This window comes from Salmo trutta, chromosome 33 (assembly GCF_901001165.1).
Source record: "Salmo trutta chromosome 33, fSalTru1.1, whole genome shotgun sequence".
Classification (NCBI taxonomy): Eukaryota; Metazoa; Chordata; class Actinopteri; order Salmoniformes; family Salmonidae; genus Salmo; species Salmo trutta.
Window position 1 is genome coordinate 43,524,389 of NC_042989.1, and position 26,249 is coordinate 43,550,637.

General features: G+C 38.4%; 1 protein-coding gene across 4 annotated transcripts in view; it reads right to left on the reverse strand.

Moving 5' to 3' along the window:
* Nucleotides 1–22,868, reverse strand: part of LOC115173044 (lysyl oxidase homolog 3B-like) — a 70,334-nt gene extending 47,466 nt beyond the window's left edge. For 3 of the 4 annotated variants that reach the window (XM_029731020.1, XM_029731019.1, XM_029731018.1), the window contains exons 1-4: nt 22,606–22,867; nt 13,569–13,902; nt 11,196–11,359; nt 2,272–2,483 (exon numbers count right to left, since the gene is read on the reverse strand). In XM_029731020.1, coding sequence (XP_029586880.1) covers nt 2,272–2,483; nt 11,196–11,359; nt 13,569–13,893 — 701 coding nt within the window. In that variant the 5' untranslated portion in view covers nt 13,894–13,902; nt 22,606–22,867. Of the gene's footprint in view, nt 1–2,271; nt 2,484–11,195; nt 11,360–13,568; nt 13,903–22,605 lie in introns of all 4 variants that reach the window. The other variant, XM_029731021.1, reaches the window with a different exon arrangement.
* Nucleotides 22,869–26,249: the final 3,381 nt, after the last annotated feature.

The following is a 26,249-nucleotide window of genomic DNA, read 5'->3' on the forward strand; positions in this document are numbered from 1 at the left end:
ATTACTGATGTTTACTGATGTTTCACGTTAAAAATGGAACAAAAGATTAATGCTAAACAACGTTTGACATGTTTGAACAAACATAAATAGATTATTTACTAGGTTTTGAACTTTGAACTTTGTCAAAAGGTTTGAACTTTGTCAAAAGAAACCACATTTGTTCTGGACCTGGGATCTCTGGCAGCGCCTTCTGATGGAGATAATCAAAGGTAAGGGGATATTTAGAATGTTATTATCGATATTAGATGATGCTAATGCTAACGGTATAGCTTAGCTTAGCTTAGCATATAGCTTATTGTTGTTAGCATAGTACCCAGTTTATGCAAAATGTGATTTCCCAGTAAAGTTATTTTGAGATCTGGCCATTCGGTAGCAATTACGAGATGATAATATATTATTCTTTGAATGACAATATTATAATTTACCAATGTTTTCGAATAGTAATTCCGTGATTTGTAATGCTGGATTCACTGGGTGCATTCGAGCCGAAAAAAATTCTGAATTTCACCGCGACTGTAAATGCTGTTTTTGGATATAAATATGAACTTGATGGAACTAAAAATGCATGTATTGTATAACATAATGTCCTATGAGTGTCATCTGATGCAGATTGTCAAAGGTAAGTGCATAATTCTAGCTAGTTTTCTGTCTGTTGATGCCCTTCTTTGAATTGGCTAAACATTACACGCAGCTATTGTCAATGTACTCTCCTCACATAACCTAACTTTATGCATTCTCCGTAATGCCTCTGAAAATCGGACAGCGTGGTTAGATTTAGGAGATATATCTTTCAAATGGAGGAAAATAGTTGATTATTTGATTTTTTGAAATGATTACTCTTGCAGTTTTGAATTCCCCGCCATGGTCACATGACAATGAATCCCAATACCGGGATAAGATCGGGATAAGATCCTCAACAGGTTGGACTCTTCTGTCTGTGGTTCATTTTGTGTGTTTGTGGATTTAATGTCTGAATATGGGAGCCCTGGTCACCAGTGTAGTTTTCCTGCATTTCCATGGTAACTGTTGTTCTATCTAACAGAGCCCAGTAGTTACCATGGTTACTGTTGTTCTATCTAACAGAGCCCAGTAGTTACCATGGTTACCGTTGTTCTATCTAACAGAGCCCAGAAGGTTACCATGGTTACTGTTGTTCTATCTAACAGAGCCCAGTAGTTACCATGGTTACTGTTGTTCTATCTAACAGAGCCCAGTAGTTACCATGGTCACCGTTGTTCTATCTAACAGAGCCCAGTAGTTACCATGGTCACTGTTGTTTTATCTAACAGTGCCCAGTAGTTACCATGGTCCCCGTTGTTCTATCTAACAGAGCCCAGTAGTTACCATGGTTACCGTTGTTCTATCTAACAGAGCCCAGTAGTTACCATGGTTACCGTTGTTCTATCTAACAGAGCCCAGTAGTTACCATGGTCACTGTTGTTCTCTCTAACAGAGCCCAGTAGTTACCATGGTTACTGTTGTTCTCTCTAACAGAGCCCAGTAGTTACCATGGTTACTGTTGTTCTCTCTAACAGAGCCCAGTAGTTACCATGGTTACTGTTGTTCTCTCTAACAGAGCCCAGTAGTTACCATGGTTACTGTTGTTCTCTCTAACAGAGCCCAGTAGTTACCATGGTTACCGTTGTTCTATCTAACAGAGCCCAGTAGTTACCATGGTTACTGTTGTTCTATCTAACAGACCCCAGTAGTTACCATGGTCACTGTTGTTCTCTCTAACAGAGCCCAGTAGTTACCATGGTTACTGATGTTCTCTCTAACAGAGCCCAGTAGTTACCATGGTTACTGTTGTGGCCGGAAGCCGCCTGTTGTTATGATTCTGAACGGTCAAATAGCAACAAAGACAAGAAGCTGCCATGTGAGGAACTGTATGTGGCTCGTTTCAGCTCGTTGTTGTCTTGTTATTGATACCATGTCTTGTTTTGAGGTGTTTTGATTGATTTCATGTCAATGCTAATACGGCTAACATTCGCTAGCTAGCTAACCAACAAATGTAACAATGTATTTGAGAGACAACAAGTGCCCATTGTGCAAATGCATTTATGTTTTCAATAAACATATGGTGACGAAATATAGTTTACATGTTTTCAACACCGTATGTTTTGTTGCTAAACAACCAACCTGTGGTTAATGACTGGTATGAGTGAATCCCTGCTTCCTAGCTACCTTAAGATGAATGCACAAACTGTAAGTCGCTGTGGATAACTGTGTCTGCAAAATGACAAAAATGTACATTTAAAATGTAAAACTTACTTGTAGAAGTTTTTGTTGACTTTTTTCTCGTGAGGGAACCCCAGCATACCACAGATAACCCGGGTGTTTTTGGTGGTCCACCCCACATCACAGATCTGGGCCCAGCCGTTCTTGTACTTAATCTCTACCACACCCTCGGTGACGGGCATCTTCTTGGTGGTCACCACCGGACGCAGACGCACCTTCTCCATCTTGTTCTCGTCCACCTGCGCCTGTAACGACGGGTTTAGGGGTCAGGGGTTATACAGAGCGCTGGGGTGAGGCCGGTGACCCCTCAGAGCAATAAAACAGGCCTCCTGAGTCGCGTTAGCCTGATCCAACATCCTGACTCGCTTTGCTAAAAGAACAGAATGGGATTACTCAAGATCAGTATGGTCTGACGAGGCTAGCGTTATGTAGCATGTTGCCAGATCTCTTTGTGGTGTCTTGATAACACCTAGGACAAGACAGCAGCAGCACAGATACACATACAAAACGGATCTGGAATCAGGGAAGGCTACCGTGTTTTGCCCTACAGATACAATACTGGTAATGACTAAAGGCAGTAATAGTAACTGGTTGTTATTAAAGGCAGTAATAGTAACTGGTTGTTATTAAAGGCAGTAATAGTAACTGGTTGTTATTAAAGGCAGTAATAGTAACTGGTTGTTATTAAAGGCAGTAATAGTAACTGGTTGTTATTAAAGGCAGTAATAGTAACTGGTTGACTAAAGGCAGTAATAGTAACTGGTTGACTAAAGACAGTAATAGTAACTGGTTGTTACTAAAGGCAGTAATAGTAACTGGTTGTTATTAAAGGCAGTAATAGTAACTGGTTGTTATTAAAGGCAGTAATAGTAACTGGTTGTTATTAAAGGCAGTAATAGTAACTGGTTGTTATTAAAGGCAGTAATAGAAACTGGTTGTTATTAAATGCAGTAATAGTAACTGGTTGACTAAAGGCAGTAATAGTTACTGGTTGTTATTAAAGGCAGTTATAGTAACTGGTTGTTATTAAAGGCAGTAATAGTAACTGGTTGTTATTAAAGGCAGGAAATAGTAACTGGTTGTTATTAAAGGCAGTAATAGTAACTGGTTGTTATTAAAGGCAGTAATAGTAACTGGTTGTTATTAAAGGCAGTAATAGTAACTGGTTGACTAAAGTCAGTAATAGTAACTGGTTGTTACTAAAGGCAGTAATAGTAACTGGTTATTATTAAAGGCAGTAATAGTAACTGGTTGACTAAAGGCAGTAATAGTAACTGGTTGTTATTAAAGGCAGTAATAGTAACTGGTTGTTATTAAAGGCAGTAATAGTAACTGGTTGTTACTAAAGGCAGTAATAGTAACTGGTTGTGACTAAAGGCAGTAATAGTAACTGGTTATTATTAAAGGCAGTAATAGTAACTGGTTGTTATTAAAGGAAGTAATAGTAACTGGTTGTTATTAAAGGCAGTAATAGTAACTGGTTGTTACTAAAGGCAGTAATAGAAACTGGTTGTTATTAAAGGCAGTAATAGAAACTGGTTGTTATTAAAGGCAGTAATAGTAACTGGTTGTTATTAAAGGCAGTAATAGTAACTGGCTGACTAAAGGCAGTAATAGTAACTGGTTGTTATTAAAGGCAGTAATAGTAACTGGCTGACTAAAGGCAGTATTAGTAACTGGTTGTTATTAAAGGCAGTAATAGTAACTGGTTATTATTAAAGGCAGTAATAGTAACTGGTTGTTATTAAAGGCAGTAATAGAAACTGGTTGTTATTAAAGGCAGTAATAGTAACTGGCTGACTAAAGGCAGTAATAGTAACTGGTTGTTACTAAAGGCAGTAATAGTAACTGGTTGTTATTAAAGGCAGTAATAGTAACTGGTTATTATTAAAGGCAGTAATAGTAACTGGTTGACTAAAGGCAGTAATAGTAACTGGTTGTTAATAAAGGCAGTAATAGTAACTGGTTGTTATTAAAGGCAGTAATAGTAACTGGTTGTTACTAAAGGCAGTAATAGTAACTGGTTGTTATTAAAGGCAGTAATAGAAACTGGTTGACTAAAGGCAGTAATAGTAACTGGTTGACGAAAGGCAGTAATAGTAACTGGTTGTTATTAAAGGCAGTAATAGTAACTGGTTGATTAAAGGCAGTAATAGTAACTGGTTGTGACTAAAGGCAGTAATAGTAACTGGTTGTTATTAAAGGCAGTAATAGTAACTGGTTGTTATTAAAGGCAGTAATAGTAACTGGTTGACGAAAGGCAGTAATAGTAACTGGTTGTTATTAAAGGCAGTAATAGTAACTGGTTGACTAAAGGCAGTAATAGTAACTGGTTGTTATTAAAGGCAGTAATAGTAACTGGTTGTTATTAAAGGCAGTAATAGTAACTGGTTGTTATTAAAGGCAGTAATAGTAACTGGTGTTATTAAAGGCAGTAATAGTAACTGGTGTTACTAAAGGCAGTAATAGTAACTGGTTGTTATTAAAGGCAGTAATAGTAACTGGTTGTTATTAAAGGCAGTAATAGAAACTGGTTGACTAAAGGCAGTAATAGTAACTGGTTGTTATTAAAGGCAGTAATAGTAACTGGTTGTTATTAAAGGCAGTAATAGTAACTGGTTGTTAATAAAGGCAGTAATAGAAACTGGTTATTATTAAAGGCAGTAATAGTAACTGGTTGTTATTAAAGGCAGTAATAGTAACTGGTTGTTATTAAAGGCAGTAACAGTAACTGGTTGTTATTAAAGGCAGTAATAGTAACTGGTTGACTAAAGGCAGTAATAGTAACTGGTTGTTACTAAAGGCAGTAATAGTAACTGGTTGACTAAAGGCAGTAATAGTAACTGGTTGATTAAAGGCAGTAATAGTAACTGGTTGTTAATAAAGGCAGTAATAGTAACTGGTTGTTATTAAAGGCAGTAATAGTAACTGGTTGTTATTAAAGGCAGTAACAGTAACTGGTTGTTATTAAAGGCAGTAATAGTAACTGGTTGTTACTAAAGGCAGTAATAGTAACTGGTTGTTACTAAAGGCAGTAATAGTAACTGGTTAACTAAAGGCAGTAATAGTAACTGGTTGTTATTAAAGGCAGTAATAGTAACTGGTTGTTATTAAAGGCAGTAATAGAAACTGGTTGACTAAAGGCAGTAATAGTAACTGGTTGTTACTAAAGGCAGTAATAGTAACTGGTTGTTATTAAAGGCAGTAATAGTAACTGGTTGTTATTAAAGGCAGTAATAGTAACTGGTTGACTAAAGGCAGTAATAGTAACTGGTTGTTATTAAAGGCAGTAATAGTAACTGGTTGTTATTAAAGGCAGTAATAGTAACTGGTTGATTAAAGGCAGTAATAGTAACTGGTTGATTAAAGGCAGTAATAGAAACTGGTTGTTATTAAAGGCAGTAATAGAAACTGGTTGTTATTAAAGGCAGTAATAGTAACTGGTTGTTATTAAAGGCAGTAATAGTAACTGGCTGACTAAAGGCAGTAATAGTAACTGGTTGACTAAAGGCAGTAATAGTAACTGGTTGTTATTAAAGGCAGTAATAGAAACTGGTTGTTATTAAAGGCAGTAATAGTAACTGGTTGTTATTAAAGGCAGTAATAGTAACTGGTTGTTATTAAAGGCAGTAATAGTAACTGGTTGACTAAAGGCAGTAATAGAAACTGGTTATTATTAAAGGCAGTAATAGTAACTGGTTGACTAAAGGCAGTAATAGTAACTGGTTGTTATTAAAGGCAGTAATAGTAACTGCTTGTTATTAAAGACAGTAATAGTAACTGGTCGTTATTAAAGGCAGTAATAGAAACTGGTTGACTAAAGACAGTAATAGTAACTGGTTGTTATTAAAGGCAGTAATAGTAACTGGTTGACTAAAGGCAGTAATAGTAACTGGTTGTTATTAAAGGCAGTAATAGTAACTGGTTGTTATTAAAGGCAGTAATAGAAACTGGTTGACTAAAGGCAGTAATAGTAACTGCTTGACTAAAGGCAGTAATAGTAACTGGTTGACTAAAGGCAGTAATAGTAACTGGTTGACTAAAGGCAGTAATAGTAACTGGTTGTTATTAAAGGCAGTAATAGAAACTGGTTGACTAAAGGCAGTAATAGTAACTGGTTGACTAAAGGCAGTAATAGTAACTGGTTGTTATTAAAGGCAGTAATAGTAACTGGTTGTTATTAAAGGCAGTAATAGTAACTGGTTGTTATTAAAGGCAGTAATAGTAACTGGTTGTTATTAAAGGCAGTAATAGTAACTGGCTGACTAAAGGCAGTAATAGTAACTGGTTGTTACTAAAGGCAGTAATAGAAACTGGTTGACTAAAGGCAGTAATAGTAACTGGTTGTTATTAAAGGCAGTAATAGTAACTGGTTGTTATTAAAGGCAGTAATAGAAACTGGTTGTTATTAAAGGCAGTAATAGTAACTGGTTGTTATTAAAGGCAGTAATAGTAACTGGTTGTGACTAAAGGCAGTAATAGTAACTGGTTGACTAAAGGCAGTAATAGTAACTGGTTGTTATTAAAGGCAGTAATAGTAACTGGTTGTTATTAAAGGCAGTAATAGTAACTGGTTGTTATTAAAGGCAGTAATAGAAACTGGTTGACTAAAGGCAGTAATAGTAACTGGTTGTTATTAAAGGCAGTAATAGTAACTGGTTGACTAAAGGCAGTAATAGTAACTGGTTGATTAAAGGCAGTAATAGTAACTGGTTGACTAAAGGCAGTAATAGTAACTGGTTGTTATTAAAGGCAGTAATAGTAACTGGTTGACTAAAGGCAGTAATAGTAACTGGTTGTTATTAAAGGCAGTAATAGTAACTGGTTGTTATTAAAGGCAGTAATAGTAACTGGCTGACTAAAGGCAGTAATAGTAACTGGTTGTTACTAAAGGCAGTAATAGTAACTGGTTGTTATTAAAGGCAGTAATAGTAACTGGTTATTATTAAAGGCAGTAATAGTAACTGGTTGACTAAAGGCAGTAATAGTAACTGGTTGTTAATAAAGGCAGTAATAGTAACTGGTTGTTATTAAAGGCAGTAATAGAAACTGGTTGACTAAAGGCAGTAATAGTAACTGGTTATTATTAAAGGCAGTAATAGAAACTGGTTGACTAAAGGCAGTAATAGTAACTGGTTGTTATTAAAGGCAGTAATAGTAACTGGTTGTTATTAAAGGCAGTAATAGTAACTGGTTGTTATTAAAGGCAGTAATAGTAACTGGTTGTTATTAAAGGCAGTAATAGTAACTGGTTGTTATTAAAGGCAGTAATAGTAACTGGTTGACTAAAGGCAGTAATAGTAACTGGTTGTTATTAAAGGCAGTAATAGTAACTGGTTGTTACTAAAGGCAGTAATAGTAACTGGTTGTTATTAAAGGCAGTAATAGTAACTGGTTGTTATTAAAGGCAGTAATAGTAACTGGTTGACTAAAGGCAGTAATAGTAACTGGTTGTTACTAAAGGCAGTAATAGTAACTGGTTGTTACTAAAGGCAGTAATAGAAACTGGTTGTTATTAAAGGCAGTAATAGTAACTGGTTGTTATTAAAGGCAGTAATAGTAACTGGCTGACTAAAGGCAGTAATAGTAACTGGTTGTTATTAAAGGCAGTAATAGTAACTGGTTGTTATTAAAGGCAGTAATAGAAACTGGTTGACTAAAGACAGTAATAGTAACTGGTTATTATTAAAGGCAGTAATAGTAACTGGTTGACTAAAGGCAGTAATAGTAACTGGTTGTTACTAAAGGCAGTAATAGTAACTGGCTGACTAAAGGCAGTAATAGTAACTGGTTGTTATTAAAGGCAGTAATAGTAACTGGCTGACTAAAGGCAGTAATAGTAACTGGCTGACTAAAGGCAGTAATAGTAACTGGTTGACTAAAGGCAGTAATAGTAACTGGTTGACTAAAGGCAGTAATAGTAACTGGTTGACTAAAGGCAGTAATAGTAACTGGTTGTTATTAAAGGCAGTAATAGTAACTGGTTGTTATTAAAGGCAGTAATAGTAACTGGCTGACTAAAGGCAGTAATAGTAACTGGTTGTTATTAAAGGCAGTAATAGTAACTGGTTGACTAAAGGCAGTAATAGTAACTGGTTGTTATTAAAGGCAGTAATAGTAACTGGTTGTTATTAAAGGCAGTAATAGTAACTGGTTGTTATTAAAAGCAGTAATAGTAACTGGTTGACTAAAGGCAGTAATAGTAACTGGTTGACTAAAGGCAGTAATAGTAACTGGTTGTTACTAAAGGCAGTAATAGTAACTGGTTGTTATTAAAGGCAGTAATAGTAACTGGTCGTTACTGAAGGCAGTAATAGTAACTGGTCGTTATTGAAGGCAGTAATAGTAACTGGTCGTTATTGAAGGCAGTAATAGTAACTGGTTTTGACTGGGCTCTTCAATCCCAGGCTGTGTTTCTTTGACTCAGATCAGAGTGAGTGGGTGGAAGAGGAGAAGGCTGAAATCCTGGTTTGTTGTCTGTTCGCCAAATTGGTCAGATGAGGAGTCAGGAATACAGAGAGGAGGAGGAGCTGGAGGAGTAGGAGGAAGGGGAGGAGCTGGAGGAGCAGGGGTAAGTGGAGGAGCTGGAGGAGCAGGGGTAAGGGGAGGAGCTGGAGGAGCAGGAGGAAAGGGGAGGAGCTGGAGGAGCAGGAGGAAGGAGAGGAGCTGGAGGAGCAGGAGGAAGGGGAGGGATTCGGTGTAAAAGAAAACTAAAACTTCAACCCTTATGAAAGCTCTTGTTTAGAGAGCTCTGACCGTCCAATAAGGGGGAGGGAGAGAGGAAAAAGGAAACGGGAAAAGGCTAGTAGTCTGGCACCTATGTGTTGTTCAACACCACAACTGTGTTGGACAATCACTCACTAGCGGTTAGCTTATGACACGGCCATGTTATAACATAGTGAACGGTCTATGAGAGTGTAATTGTAAACTGTAGTATAGGGCTCTCCAACCCTAATCTACCGTCATTTCCGGACTATAAACCGAAACTTTTTTCCCAGGCTTTGAACCTCGCGGCTTTAACAATGACGCAGCTAATATATGGATTTTTCCCGCTTTCAATTTATTTTATTTTTTTAAAAAACAACATTCTGTGACGTGCTCAGTTTTTTGGCGGCATGAAGCTTTCATTAGACCAATGAAATTGCCAAACGGGTTAAGGTCAAACAACTTTTTTGTTTAGTGTTTAGATTAAATCGAGCGCTCTCAAACTTCCCATCATTCTGATTCCGGTAGTCATTTTGTCACCCTGATTCCTGGGGGTACAACAAAGTATTTGCAGCCACTCGACATCAGTGTAAATCGTGCATTTAAGGTGGCGCTCCGTGTTCAGCGGGAGGCTTGGATGACAAGTGGGGAGAAATCCTTCACTAAAACGGGCCGCATGCGAAGAGCAACTTATGGTCAAGTCTGCCAGTGGGTCCAGACAGCGTGGAGCATTGTCAAAAAATCCACTATCATCACGGGTTTCGAAAGGCTGGACTGCTGCATGTTGAAGAGGGCTCAGCGGGGGATTTGCCTCTGGATGAAAGTGACGAGAGTGACAATGAAAACGATCCAATATCGGATGAAGCAATTCTGAGGCTATTCAACTCCGACACCGAAGGAGATGGTTTCAGTGCACAGGAGGAGGAAGATGGTGACCAATGACTTTCTTGGTAGGCTACAGTTTACTGCACATTTATTTTTTTTCACAAGCCGTGTTTCGTTAAAGCCTATTTACTTTTGTTACAAGCCGTGTTTCGTTAAAGCCTGTGTAAAGTTCATTTGTTTCAATGTACCGGTAGGCACCTGCGGCTTATAGACATGTGCGGCTTATTTATGTTCAAAATAATACTTTTTTTTTAATTCAGTGGGTGCGGCTTATATTCAGGTGCGCTTAATAGTCTGGAAATTACGGTATTGAAAACCTACAGGAGGGTTGCTCTCCAGGAACAGAGTTGGAGTTAAAACCTACAAGACGGTTTCTCTACAGGGACGGCGTTAAAACCTACAGGAGGACATCTATCCAGGAACAGGGTTGGAGTTAAAACCTACAGGAGGGTATCTCTCCAGGAACAGGGTTGGAGTTAAAACCTACAGGAGGGTATCTCTCCAGGAACAGGGTTGGAGTTAAAACCTACAGGAGGGTTTCTCTCCAGGAACAGGGTTGGCGTTAAAACCTACAGGAGGGTCTCTCTCCAGGAACAGGGTTGGAGTGTAAACCTACAGGACGGTCTCTCTTCAGGAACAGGGTTGGAGTTAAAACCTACAGCAGGGTCTCTCTCCAGGAACAGGGTTGGAGTTAAAACCTACAGGAGGGTCTCTCTCCAGGAACAGGGTCGGAGTTAATGATCAGTCTATAATTTTAATGGTAGGTTTATTTGAACAATGAGAGACAGAGTGACAACAAAAAAATTCAGGGCAAACGTACAAAATCAGCAGGGGATCAAATACTTTTTCCCCCCTCACTGTATATGTCTCTCCCAGTTACACATGGAGCTGTGCTCGGGTGTTAAATGTTTACTATCCCTCTAGGTGTAACCGATGTGAAATGGCTAGTTAGTTAGCGGTGGTGCGCGCTAATAGATGGGTAACGATGCTTCGTGGGGTTGTTGATGTGTGCAGAGGGTCCCTGGTTCGAGCCCCGGTTGGGGCGAAGAGAGGGACGGAACCTACACTGTTACACTAGGGTGTAAAATGTTTACTGTATCAGTCTACTTATAGACTCATATTAGTCCACCAAGAACACAGTGTTATATTAATCAGTAGGCCTAGTCACTGGAAACATCCCAAATAGCATCCTAATCCCTATATAGTGCACTACTTTTGACCAGAGACCTATGGATAAAGCAATTCCAATTCAAAATGTTCCTAATTCAAAAGCATTGAATAGAATTAGGGTTTCAATGTACTTCCTGAATTGACTGGGATTGACCCCAACCCACCTTCTGCGCATGACAATACAATTAGTGCCTTACGTCGATGATGTTGGAGTCGACAAAACCAGGAAGCCTCTCGTCCTTGCAGACGACTCCAGCGTCCTCATCGTGTGTGCAGTCACTGTTGCCCCAACCTCGAGATTTACACAGCTCAATGCTCTTCTCCCCTCCGTTACACTGCACATTATCCAGCCAGATCTTCCCTGCATAGAGAGTAGACAGACAGTCACTAGTCGTAACCACTTTACAGTGGTACTCCACTCTCCTTCTCACCTCATTTAACACCTGATTTACTGAACTAAAGGTACATCTCAATAGGTGGTCCAGGTATCGTCATGACATGACATAAGTGGGGGGGGGGGAGGGGGGGGCTTCCTCGTTAGTTCTCTATTGTTTCTCAAGCAAGATGGAGGCTGGCGACATCACGAGTTTCCATCAGACCAACACCTTGAATGCCCTGCTCCTTCAAGTTTGCAGATGTCTAAAAAAAACACTTGCAGAAAACATTTTTTTTTTACTCATCACTTTTCAACAGGAAACGTTTAAAACGTCTTCAACATGACGCCATGCTCTGACATAGAACATAAATAATAATAATAATATATAAACAGAACATATTAAATGATAATAATATTCAAACAGAACATATTAAATAATAACATAGAAACAAAACATATTAAATGATAATAATATTCAAACAGAACATATTAAATGATAATATATAAACAGAACATATTCAATAATAATAATATATAAACAGAACATATTAAAAAAAAAATAATAATATATAAACAGAACATAATAAATAATAATAATAATATATAAACAGAACATATTAAATAATAATAATATACAAACAGAACATATTATATAATAATAATAATATATAAACAGAACATATTATATAATAAATAATAATAATAATATATAAACAGAACATAAAAAATAATAATAATATATAAACAGAACATATTAAATAATAATAATATACAAACAGAACATATTATATAATAATAATAATAATATATAAACAGAACATATTATATAATAATAATAATATATAAACAGAACATATTAAATAATAAAAATAATAATATATAAACAGAACATATTATATAATAATATATAAACAGAACATATTATATAATAATATATAAACAGAACATATTAAATAATAATATATAAACAGAACAGAACATATGAAATAATAATATATAAACAGAACATATTATATAATAATATATAAACAGAACATATTATATAATAATATATAAACAGAACATATTGAATAATAATATATAAAAAGAACAGAACATATTAAATAATAATAATAATATATAAACAGAACAGAACATTAAATAATAATAATATATAAACAGAACATATTAAATAATAATATATAAACAGAACATATTAAATCATAATATATAAACAGAACATATTAAATAATAATAACATATAAACAGAACATAATAAATAATAATAATAATAATATATAAACAGAACATATTAAATAACAATAATATACAAACAGAACATATTATATAATAATAATAATAATAATATATATAAACAGAACATAATAAATAATAATAATAATATATAAACAGAACATATTAAATAATAATAATATACAAACAGAACAGAACATATTAAATAATAATAATAATATATAAACAGAACAGAACATTAAATAATAATAATATATAAACAGAACATATTAAATAATAATAATATATAAACAGAACATATTAAATAATAATATATAAACAGAACATATTAAATAATAATAACATATAAACAGAACATATTAAATAATAATATATAAACAGAACATAATAAATAATAATAATAATAATAATAATATATAAACAGAACATATTAAATAATAATAATATACAAACAGAACATATTATATAATAATAATAATAATAATATATAAACAGAACATAATAAATAATAATAATAATATATAAACAGAACAGAACATTAAATAATAATAATATATAAACAGAACATATTAAATCATAATATATAAACAGAACATATTAAATAATAATAATATATAAACAGAACATATTAAATAATAATATATAAACAGAACATATTATATAATAATATATAAACAGAACATATTATATAATAATATATAAACAGAACATATTATATAATAATATATAAACAGAACATATTGAATAATAATATATAAACAGAACAGAACATATTAAATAATAATAATAATATATAAACAGAACAGAACATTAAATAATAATAATGTATAAACAGAACATATTAAATAATAATATAGAAACAGAACATATTAAATAATAATAACATATAAACAGAACATATTAAATAATAATATATAAACAGAACATAATAATAAATGCCATTTTGCAGTAGGTCCCTCACCTAGTCCCTTGCCGTACTTGGCACTATGTGTCCACCCCGTAGCGGAGACGAAGCCCAGCTGGCGACAGAGGACGTTGGCGTTGGACAGAGAGAAGTCGTCGTCACAGATGGTCCCCCACTCTCCCTTGTAGAAGACCTCGATGCGCCCCTCGTTGTGCTTCCGGGGGTACCCCACCAGACGAAACTGCAGCCGGTCGTTCTGGGGTTTGGGGGAGGTGGTGCCCTGGGTAGGGGGTGTTGTCTGGGCCATGATCCAGGCAGGAAGCCACACAGCTAACAGGAAGCTGATGACTGAACATTGCTGCCACCATCTTGAGGTCTTCATCTTTCCGACCTGTAGGGGCAGGGACAGGAGAGGTCAATAGGTCCCCTGGAAGGGGCAGGGACAGGAGAGATCAATAGGTCCTACTACTAGAATCTGAAGTGAAATGTCACCGTTTGCTGATGATCTGGTGCTTCTGTCACAGCAGCACCTAGATCTTCTGCACAGATTGTACAGACCTGGGCCCTGACAGACCTGGACCCTGACAGTAAATCTCAGTAAATCTCAGTAAGTCAAAAATAATGGTGTTCCAAAAAAGGTCCAGTTGCCAGGACCACAAATACGAATGCCATTTAGACACCGTTGCCCAAGAGCAGTGGTTCCCAAACGTTCTACAGTCCCATACCCCTTCAAACATTCAACCTCCAGCTGTACCCCCTCTAGCACCAGGGTCAGCGCACTCTCAAATGTTGTTTTTTGCCATCATTGTAAGCCTGCCACAATACACTATACGATACATTTATTAAACATAATAATGAGTTTTTGTCACAACCCGGCGCGTTATGTTAGGTTCTAATTCTCAGAGTATAAAACTCACCGGATATTACGAAAGCTTAAACAAGTTGAATTCTTTTCAGAGGATCAATACAGCTGCATTAAGAGAAACATTTTCACACAAGCACTGATATTTAACCCTTCCTCCTAGGCTGTCTCCTCCTACACATCTGTACAAACATTATATCTTTACTGTTAGGCAGGAAACTAAGTGATACGGGTCATAAACTTTTCTTTCTCCCTTAACGTGACCTGACCTGAACCCCCCCCCCATCACTAATCCATGTCTCTCTCCCCTTATCAATGCCTGACCTGGACCCCCTCCATCACTAATCCATGGCTCTCTCCCCTTATCAATGCCTGACCTGGACCCCCTCCATCACTAATCCATGGCTCTCTCCCCTTATCAATGCCTGACCTGGACCCCCTCCATCACTAATCCATGGCTCTCTCCCCTTATCAATGCCTGCCAAGTTATCGCTTTCCCTGATACATTACCCTCTCTCCCTCAGTGACACGAATAAGTATATTTCAGATTCTCAGAACCCAAGTGACAAAGAGCTCTTATCGGAACAGGGCACAAATAATAATAATCAATCATTTTGCTCTTTATTTAACCATCTTACATATAAAACATTTGTTGTTCATTGAAATTGTGAATAACTCACCACAGGTTAATGAGAAGGGTGTGCTTGAAAGGATGCACATAACTCTGCAATGTTGGGTTGTATTGGAGAGAGTCTCAGTCTTAAATAATTTTCCACACACAGTCTGTGCCTGTATTTAGTTTTCATGCTAGTGAGGGCTGAGAATCCACTCTCACACAGGTACGTGGTTGCAAAGGGCATCAGTGTCTTAACAGCGCGATTTGCCAAGGCAGGATACTCTAAGCGCAGCCCTATCCAGAAATCTGGCAGTGGCTTCTGATTAAATTCAATTTTCACAGAACCGCTTGTTGCAATCTTGATGAGGCTCTCTTGTTCAGATATTGATAAGTGGACTGGAGGCAGGGCATGAAAGGGATAACAAATACAGTTGTTTGTGTCGTCCGTTTCGGAAAGTACCTGCATAATTGTGCACCCAACTCGCTCAGCTGCTTTGCTATATCACATTTGACGTTGTCTGTAAGCTGGAGTTCATTTGCACACAAAGTAAATCAATTTGTGGCCCGTTGCCATGTGAAACTAAGACAGAAACTAAGACAGTCGTGAAGAGGGCACGACAAAGCCTATTCCCCATCAGGAGACTGAAAAGATTTGAAATGGGTCCTCAGATCCTCAAAAGGTTCTACAGCTGCACCATCGAGAGCATCCTGACTGGTTGCGTCAGTGCCTGGTATGGCAACTGCTCAGCATCTGACCGCAAAGCACTACAGATGGTAGTGCGTACGGCCCAGTACATCACGGGGGTCAAGCTTCCTGCCATCCAGGACTTCTATACCAGGCGGGGTCAGAGGAAGGCCCTAAAAATTGTCAAAGACTCCAGCCACCCCAGTCATAGACTGTTCTCTCTGCTACCGTAGGGCAATGGGTACTGGAGCGCCAAGTTGAGGTCCAAAAGGCTTCTTAACAGCTTCTACCCCCAAGCCATAAGACTCCTGAACAGCTAATCAAAGGGCTACCCAGACCCCTCTTTTACACTGCTGCTACTCTCTGTTATTATCTATGCATAGTCACTTTAACTCTACCTACATGTGCATATTACCTCAACTAACCGGTGCCCCCGCACATTGACTCACACATTTTACTGCTGCTGTTTAACTTTTTGTTACTATTATTTTCAATTTTTTTACTTAACACTTTTTTTCTTTCTTAACTTCTTAAATCATTGTTGGTTAAGGGCTTGTACAGTAAGTATATAACTGTAAGGTATACATACACCTGTCGTATTCGGCGCATGTGACAAATAAAGTTTGATTTGACTTGAAAAGGGCAACCAGTGGAGAACAAACACCATTGTAAATACCACCTGTATTTATCTAGTTATTTATCTTCCCTTTTGTACATTAACTATTTTCACATTGTTACAACACCGTACATAGCCAATAATATAACACTTGAAATGTCTATTTTAAAACTTTTGTGAGTGTAATGTTTACTTTTCATTTCAAATTGTTTATTTCAAATCAAATTTAATTTGTCACATGTGCCGAATACTACAGGTGAAATGCTTACTTACAAGCTCTTAACCAACAACGCAGTTAAGAAAAAAATATATATAAATAAAAAAGAAAAGTATCAAATAATTAAAGATTTCACTTTGCATTGGGAGAGAGAGACCTGTTAAAACCTGTTGAGGCCAGGGGGCAGGATCTTATCCCGGTATTGGGATTCATTGTCATGTGACCATGGCGGGGAATTCAAAACTGCAAGAGTAATCATTTCAAATAATCAAATAATCAACTATTTTCCTCCATTTGAAAGATATATCTCCTAAATCTAACCACGCTGTCCGATTTTCAGAGGCTTTACGGAGAATGCATAAAGTTAGGTTATGTGAGGAGAGTACATTGACAATAGCTGCATGTAATGTTTAGCCAATTCAAAGAAGGGCATCAACAGACAGAAAACTAGCTAGAATTATGCACTTACCTTTGACAATCTGCATCAGATGACACTCATAGGACATTATGTTAGACAATACATCCATTTTTAGTTCCATCAAGTTCATATTTATATCCAAAAACAGCATTTACAGTCACGGTGAAATTCAGAATTTTTTTCGGCTCGAATGCTCCCAGTGAATCCAGCATTACAAATCACGGAATTACTATTCGAAAACATTGGTAAATTATAATATTGTCATTCAAAGAATAATATATTATCATCTCGTAATTGCTACCGAATGGCCAGATCTCAAAATAACTTTACTGGGAAATCACATTTTGCTATAAACTGGGTACTATGCTAACAACATAAGCTAAGCTATAAGCTAAGCTAAGCTATACCGTTAGCATTAGCATCATCTAATATCGATAATAACATTCTAAATATCCCCTTACCTTTGATTATCTCCATCAGAAGGCGCTGCCAGCGATCCCAGGTCCAGAACAAATGTGGTTTCTTTTGATAAAGTTCATAATTTATGTCCAAATAGTTAGCGTTCAGTAGGCTCCCACAAAATGAGGTGGGCAGTGTAAAGTCACGCCGAAAAGCTAAAAAAACCTAGTAAATAATCTATTTACGTTTGTTCAAACATGTCAAACGTTGTTTAGCATTAATCTTTTGGTCCATTTTTAACGTGAAACATCAGTAAACATCAGTAATATTTTCACACAACCTATCAAGTGTCTAGAATAAACGATTATGACAAAGACACTCTTCTCAGATTCATGCGCAGGCGCTAAAAAAATGAAGTGATGACGTGTCAACTTGTAAGCTTTCTAATTCGGTCTGTATTCATGACAGATGCTTCCAACAACTTTCTAAAGATCGTTGACATCTAGTGGAAGCAGTAGGAGTTGCGAACTGAATCCTTTCTCACTGTGGTATCTTTAAAACAATGACACTAAATAGTACAGTCACAAAATAAACCCCCTCCATGTAGACTATATGTCCATCAGGGAACATAAACCCCCTCCATGTAGACTATATGTCCATCAGGGAACATAAACCCCCTCCATGTAGACTATATGTCCATCAGGGAACATAAACCCCCCTCCATGTAGACTATATGTCCATCAGGGAACATAAACCCCCCTCCATGTAGACTATATGTCCATCAGGGAACATAAACCCCCTCCATGTAGACTATATGTCCATCAGGGAACATAAACCCCCTCCATGTAGACTATATGTCCATCAGGGAACATAAACCCCCCTCCATGTAGACTATATGTCCATCAGGGAACATAAACCCCCCTCCATGTAGACTATATGTCCATCAGGGAACATAAACCCCCTCCATGTAGACTATATGTCCATCAGGGAACATAAACCCCCTCCATGTAGACTATATGTCCATCAGGGAACATAAACCCCCTCCATGTAGACTATATGTCCATCAGGGAACATAAACCCCCTCCATGTAGACTATATGTCCATCAGGGAACATAAACCCCCTCCATGTAGACTATATGTCCATCAGGGAACATAAACCCCCTCCATGTAGACTATATGTCCATCAGGGAACATAAACCCCCCTCCATGTAGACTATATGTCCATCAGGGAACATAAATCCCCTCCATGTAGACTATATGTCCATCAGGGAACATAAACCCCCTCCATGTAGACTATATGTCCATCAGGGAACATAAACCCCCTCCATGTAGACTATATGTCCATCAGGGAACATAAACCCCCTCCATGTAGGCTATATGTCCATCAGGGAACATAAACCCCCTCCATGTAGACTATATGTCCATCAGGGAACATTAACCCCCTCCATGTAGGCTATATGTCCATCAGGGAACATAAACCCCCTCCATGTAGACTATATGTCCATCAGGGAACATAAACCCCCTCCATGTAGGCTATATGTCCATCAGGGAACATAAACCCCCTCCATGTAGACTATATGTCCATCAGGGAACATTAACCCCCTCCATGTAGACTATATGTCCATCAGGGAACATTAACCCCCTCCATGTAGGCTATATGTCCATCAGGGAACATAACCCCCTCCATGTAGACTATATGTCCATCAGGGAACATAACCCCCTCCATGTAGACTATATGTCCATCAGGGAACATAACCCCCTCCATGTAGACTATATGTCCATCAGGGAACATAAACCCCCTCCATGTAGACTATATGTCCATCAGGGAACATAAACCCCCTCCATGTAGACTATATGTCCATCAGGGAACATTAACCCCCTCCATGTAGGCTATATGTCCATCAGGGAACATAAACCCCCTCCATGTAGACTATATGTCCATCAGGGAACATAAACCCCCTCCATGTAGACTATATGTCCATCAGGGAACATTAACCCCCTCCATGTAGACTATATGTCCATCAGGGAACATAACCCCCTCCATGTAGACTATATGTCCATCAGGGAACATAACCCCCTCCATGTAGACTATATGTCCATCAGGGAACATTAACCCCCTCCATGTAGGCTATATGTCCATCAGGGAACATAACCCCCTCCATGTAGACTATATGTCCATCAGGGAACATAACCCCCTCCATGTAGACTATATGTCCATCAGGGAACATAACCCCCTCCATGTAGACTATATGTCCATCAGGGAACATAACCCCCTCCATGTAGACTATATGTCCATCAGGGAACATAACCCCTCTGTCTAGACTATAAGATGATCTGGTGACACTCTTATTTAGAAATATTTCTGCCAAGTTATTTTCCTGTACCATTTGCTTGTTTTCTATTTTAGTTTGATTAATTAAAAACAAGTCCTTAGTTCCACAGCAATGTGTCTGCTGTCTTATCTTGGACGTGCATAAAGCCAAGGAGACTATCCATTACTTTAATCTTCATTTAACTAGGCAAGTCAGTTAAGAACACATTTTTATTATTTTTGTAAAAAAAAAAATACAATGACGGCCTACCCCGGACAAACCCTAACCCGGACGACGCTGGGACTCCCAATCACGGCCGGTTATAATAGAGCCTGGAATTAAACCAGGGTCTGTAGTGATGCCTCTAGCACTGAGATGCAGTGCCTTAGACCGCTGTCAACAATAAAATGTTTATAAATGATCTTACTTTTGAGGCTTTTGCCGACATGCTTTTGCATTAGTCACAATTCACATACGCCTACCTACAGTGCTTAGGCTACTCCAGTCAGCTTGTATCCCTCCCTACAGTGTACGGGCTATTCCAGTCAGCTTGTATCCCTACCTACAGTGTATAGACTACTCCAGTCAGCTTGTATCCCTCCCTACAGTGTATAGACTACTCCAGTCAGCTTGTATCCCTACCTACAGTGTATAGACTACTCCAGTCAGCTTGTATCCCTACCTACAGTGTATAGACTACTCCAGTCAGCTTGTATCTCTACCTACAGTGTACAGGCTACTCCAGTCAGCTTGTATCCCTCCCTACAGTGTATAGACTACTCCAGTCAGCTTGTATCCCTACCTACAGTGTATAGACTACTCCAGTCAGCTTGTATCCCTACCTACAGTGTACAGGCTATTCCAGTCAGCTTGTATCCCTACCTACAGTGTATAGACTACTCCAGTCAGCTTGTATCCCTACCTACAGTGTATAGACTACTCCAGTCAGCTTGTATCCCTACCTACAGTGTATAGACTACTCCAGTCAGCTTGTATCCCTACCTACAGTGTATAGACTACTCCAGTCAGCTTGTATCCCTACCTACAGTGTATAGACTACTCCAGTCAGCTTGTATCCCTACCTACAGTGTATAGACTACTCCAGTCAGCTTGTATCCCTACCTACAGTGTATAGGCTACATCCCCATTTCCAAAGACAACCTTGTCTGGTTACCAAAGACGCGCTCCTCCAAACATATTCAAATGATTCCGTCCAATAAGGCCATATCAACGGTAGTCCTCGGCTATATCTGGTTTATTGGGAACGAGCTTCACACATACCCTTTACAGGAGCCTGGTATTTATTATTGAGGATAAGTGTGATGCGTAAAGGCCTATACACGTTGAAGCCAATTACAACAATGTTGACTGTCAACACACCGACCATATTGAGCAAACACTGGATTACAAAAACGAATGTTTTTACTGTTGTTCTTACTCACTACTGTAGTCTATGCTACTTAATGAAACGAATCAATACACAATGGACAAGGAGGATAACTTTGCACAGACGGATTTGTAGTTGATACAATGCAAAGACCGTCAATAACCTACAGAACTTGAGACAACAGCAGTATGAAATGGGTTTTATTTTATAAATTCATCAAAACCCAGCACTTTCAGAGCGTTGGACTAGTAACCGGAAGGTTGTTGGATCGAATCCCCGAGATGACAAGGTAAAAATGTGTCGTTCTGCCCCCTGAACAAGGCAGTTAACCCACTGTTCCCCGGACGCCGAAGACGTGGATGTCTATTAAGGCAGCCCCCCGCACCTCTCTGATTCAGAGGGGTTAAATGTGGAAGACACATTTCAGTTGAATAAATTCAGTTGGACAACTGACTAGGTATCCCCCTTTTCTCACCACCACCAGCTATTGCTCTCATTATTCCAGCAGTGAAAATAGCAGAAATATTTCAGACACACCCCCAGACCTATAACAGCCAGCGCTAAGATAAGCTAAGATAACCCTAAGATAAGTTTGTAAAAAAAAAAAACTGCCCTTTGAGTAACAGGCAATAGCTCTTGAAAGAAAATCAGTAATTTCAACATTTGAAGCGATCGTCACTAGTTAACAGCCACAAAGTCATAATTACGGCTAAACCCCACCCACTTTGTTAAAATATTATTTTAACCTAACCATAACCTTATACCGAACCCTAAAGTAAGACCAAAAAGCAATTGTTGCCAATGTAGGCTTTGTGGCTGTGTTATCTAGTGGAAACCACTTGAAGCCCTCTCTCTCTCCCTCGGATTTACGTGCAGAATAATACGAAATGCTCTGGGACCAGGTTGCTCTCTCTCTCCAAAGGACAATTGATGAAATGAGGCTATTAACGCTACACGATTACTACTATTATATAAGTTATCAGGACACTGTACAGGCAAATGGCAGATTAATAACGTGAGAATTTCCTCGGCCACTAAGATTCAGACTAGACGCCAATATTGTAGTCATTAGAATTAGACAGTCAATATGATGGCTCTGTGTTAGACAGGACAGACTTGCTTTTGGGACAGATCTGAAAAGACAACTATCATTACCTGTGCTGATAATATCCCACACACGCCATGGGACCTATAAATTACTGTCTAGCTGTCCTAGCTCATTTAGATTAATGTACATTTACATTTTAGTCATTTAGCAGACGCACTTATCCAGAGCGACTTACAGTAGAGAATGCATACATTTCATACATTTTTGTCCCCCGTACTGGTCCCCCTTGGGAATCGAACCCACAACCCTGGCGTTGCAAACACCATGCTCTACCAACTGAGCCACACGGGACCATGTAGGTGCTCATCTCTCTCAAACCACAACCTGAACGTTTCAAATGTTACCAAGAAGTTCGTCTACATTTATAAAATGTATTATTTGGAAAGGAAGAATGAAGAGATGTTATCTTAGCAAGTACCACATCACTACCCCGATGACATTTGTTTTACACTAACGGAAAAAGATTGAACTTACCGGTTACAACGTGTCCAGCCTCGAAAGTTTATGATGGTTCCAGGGATAGACTCTTCTATACCTAATGTTATTTTCTCTAATGTTGACAAAATTAAAAATTGAGGGGGAAAAAATGGTTTCTTCTTGATTTATGCACTTTATAGAAGCGTTCGGTTTGCGGGGCTTGGACCTCCTCTCCAATTGACTTTCATCCCTTCTGTCTGTAAATTGCCAGCTGTACAGCCCTCAGCAGAGGCAGAGAGGAGAGGAGGGAGAGAGGAGGGAGAGCTGGAGCTGACTCGTCGACTTGTTGCACGACTTTAAAAAGGGGACGGATTTCCCTGAAGACACTGCCCCTTTCATGGATGATTTTGTAAGAGATTTTCCACTTTCATAACGCTTTTTATAACGTCAATAAAAATGTTCACAATAATTCATATTTAAGTCTTTCTATTTCCAAGAAGATATAAGCCTAAAGATAAATCTGACTTTCATTACCATGAAATATTTAATAAGTTATGACAGCTTTCTAAAAACATTTTTTCCTTTGATTTAATTTGGCTATCTTTCAATCGAAAACACGTGGATTTCCATTACAGAATTTGCAACAAATAAAAGTAGGCTGTTTAAGCACCACCTGGCATTAAAATCATTTATTTTCCAAATAAATATATTACAAACACTGTAATGAAAAAAAACACAAACTGTTCTATGCACATTGTAGATGTTATGTCACCGAAAGATGGAAACCTTAGTCTATGGGGTGAAAGATGTGTCGGATTTTAAATTGGCCAACAATGATTTCGAGTCTGTATGTAGGCAGCAGCCTCTCTGTGTTAGTGATGGCTGTTTAACAGTCTGATGGCCTTGAGATAGAAGCTGTTTAACAGTCTCTCGGTTCCAGCTTTGATGCACCTGTACTGACCTCGCCTTCTGGATGGTAGCGGGGTGAACAGGCAGTGGCTCGGGTGGTTGTTGTCCTTGATGATCTTTTTGGCCTTCCTGTGACATCGGGTGCTGTATGAGTCCTGGCGGGCAGGTAGTTTGCCCCCGGTGATGCGTTGTGCAGACCTCACTACCCTCTGGAGAGCCTTACGGTTATGGGCGGTGCAGTTGCCGTACCAGGCGGTGATACAGCCCGACAGGATGCTCTCAATTGTGCATCTGTACTGACCTCGTTTGTGAGGGTTTTAGGTGACAAGCCAAATTTCTTTAGCTTCCTGAGGTTGAAGAGGCGTTGTTGCGTATTCTTCATCACATTGTCTGTGTGGGTGGACCATTTCAGTTTGCCCGTGATGTGTACGCAGAGTAACTTAAAACGTTCCACCTTCTCCACTGCTGCCCCGTCGATGTGGATGTGGATGGGGGGGGGGGGGGGGGGGGGGGTGCTAGTTACTGTTATAGCCCAGAACATCCTGGAAAAGTTGGTATGTGCATCACGGTGTGTATGCCAGTGGGCAGTTTCCAGAGGAGAGAGAGAGACATTTGTGCAGCAGGTAAAATAATGATATACAACAGACAAACTAGATAACCAGCCAAACTACAGACAATATTTTGAATTGGCTATCTTGCGAGTTAACTATAAAGCTATTAGCATGTATTAATGTTATTGTCATGCAGGGCCGGATTAAGATTTTTTTTTTTACATTTTACTACTCAAGGTGATGGCAGTAGCCTATCTCAAGATGAGATTCTTTGGAAAAACAGTTCTGCTGTTCGCAAAACAAATTGTGAGTCGTTGAGAATAGTTTATATTGGTGCCAAACACAGACTAGTCTTCTCTTTTCAGCAGTAGGCATTTACTTTCCAACCTTGTTCCCGCAAAATAAAGGAAACACTTGAGTAAACAAGTGATACAAAGTATATGCTGTGTGGTGGGGTGCATTTTCCTGGCATGGTTTAGGTCACGGTTGTCAAAAGGAGCAGACCAAAGTGCAGCGGGGTTGTAGTTCTACATTTTATTTAAATCCGTGAAACTTTGCAAAAAACATAAATAACTGAATTTACAAAACAACAAACCGTGACGCAGAGAGAAAACAAACACTACTTAAAATATAATAACCCACAAAAACCCAGGAAGAAAAACCCCTACTTAAATATGATCTCCAATTAGAGACAATGAGGACCAGCTGCCTCCAATTGGAGATCAACCCCCCCCAAAAAAACTAGAACTTAAACACAGAAATACAAAACATAGAAAAACACAAAACACCCCCTGTCACGCCCTGACCTACTGTACCATAGAAAATAACCTCTTACTATGGTCAGGACGTGACAAGTAGAATCTATGCCAAGGAGCATTGAAGCTGTTCTGGAAGCTCATGGTGGCCCAAAAACCTATTAAGACACTTGTTGGTGTTTCCTTTATTTTGGCAGTTAAATGTTTGTGCTTCTGAGAACATTTTAATACACTGTTATTTTGTTAAACTATTGATCCTCTGTCGCAAAATGTAGCTCTCTGGTTTATTTTGAACATTGAGAGAGTGCTCCTGGTATGTAGCCTACTGTAAGTCGCTCTGGATAAGAGCGTCTGCTAAATGACTAAAAAAATAAAAAGTAAAATGTAGCCTACAGAAAGACAGACATTCCTATGAAGACATGCTTTTTAATAAATGTCACTTTAATAATGTTGACATTTTTTTACATTTACATTTTAGTCATTTAGCAGACGCTCTTATCCAGAGCGACTTACAGTAGTGAATGCATACATTTCATTTCATGCATTTTTTATTTAAAAAAAAAATTCTTCCCCGTACTGATCCTCCGTGGGAATCGAACCCACAACCCTGGCGTTGCAAACACCGTGCTCTACCATTACTGAGCCACACGGGACCACAACTCATCTCATATGTATATACTGTATTCTATACCATCTACTGCATCTTGCCTATGCCGCTCGGTCATCGCTCATTATATATTTATATGTACATGTTCGTATTCCATCCCTTTAGTGTGTATAAGGTAGTTGTTGTGGAATTGTTAGATTACTCGTTAGATATTACTGAACTGTCTGAAGTAGAAGCATTTCGCTACACTCACATTAACATCTGCTAACCATGTGTATGTGACCTTTAAAATTTGATTTGATTTTTCACAAAATGTGCTCGCTTTGATCTAGAAACCGCTCATGCCTGTCAACGCCTACAATAATTGTAGTCAGATGTGCTCTGCAGATATTGGGAGGGTAGTGCTCAACACATCACATCTGGAGGACTCTTTGATCTAATACTGACCGGAGTAGCCTAATGGTGAAGGTGCATAAAGACTCTACTGTAGTGGCTCTGGATCAGAGAGTCTGCTAAATGACTCACTACTGTAGTGGCTCTGGATCAGAGAGTCTGCTAAATGACTCACTACTGTAGTGGCTCTGGATCAGAGAGTCTACTAAATGACTCACTACTGTAGTGGCTCTGGATCAGCGAGTCTGCTAAATGACTCACTACTGTAGTGGCTCTGGATCAGAGAGTCTACTAAATGACTCACTACTGTAAGTGGTTCTGGATCAGAGAGTCTACTAAATGACTCACTACTGTAGTGGCTCTGGATCAGAGAGTCTGCTAAATGACTCACTACTGTAGTGGCTCTGGATCAGAGAGTCTGCTAAATGACTCACTACTGTAGTGGCTCTGGATAAGAGAGTCTGCTAAATGACTCACTACTGTAGT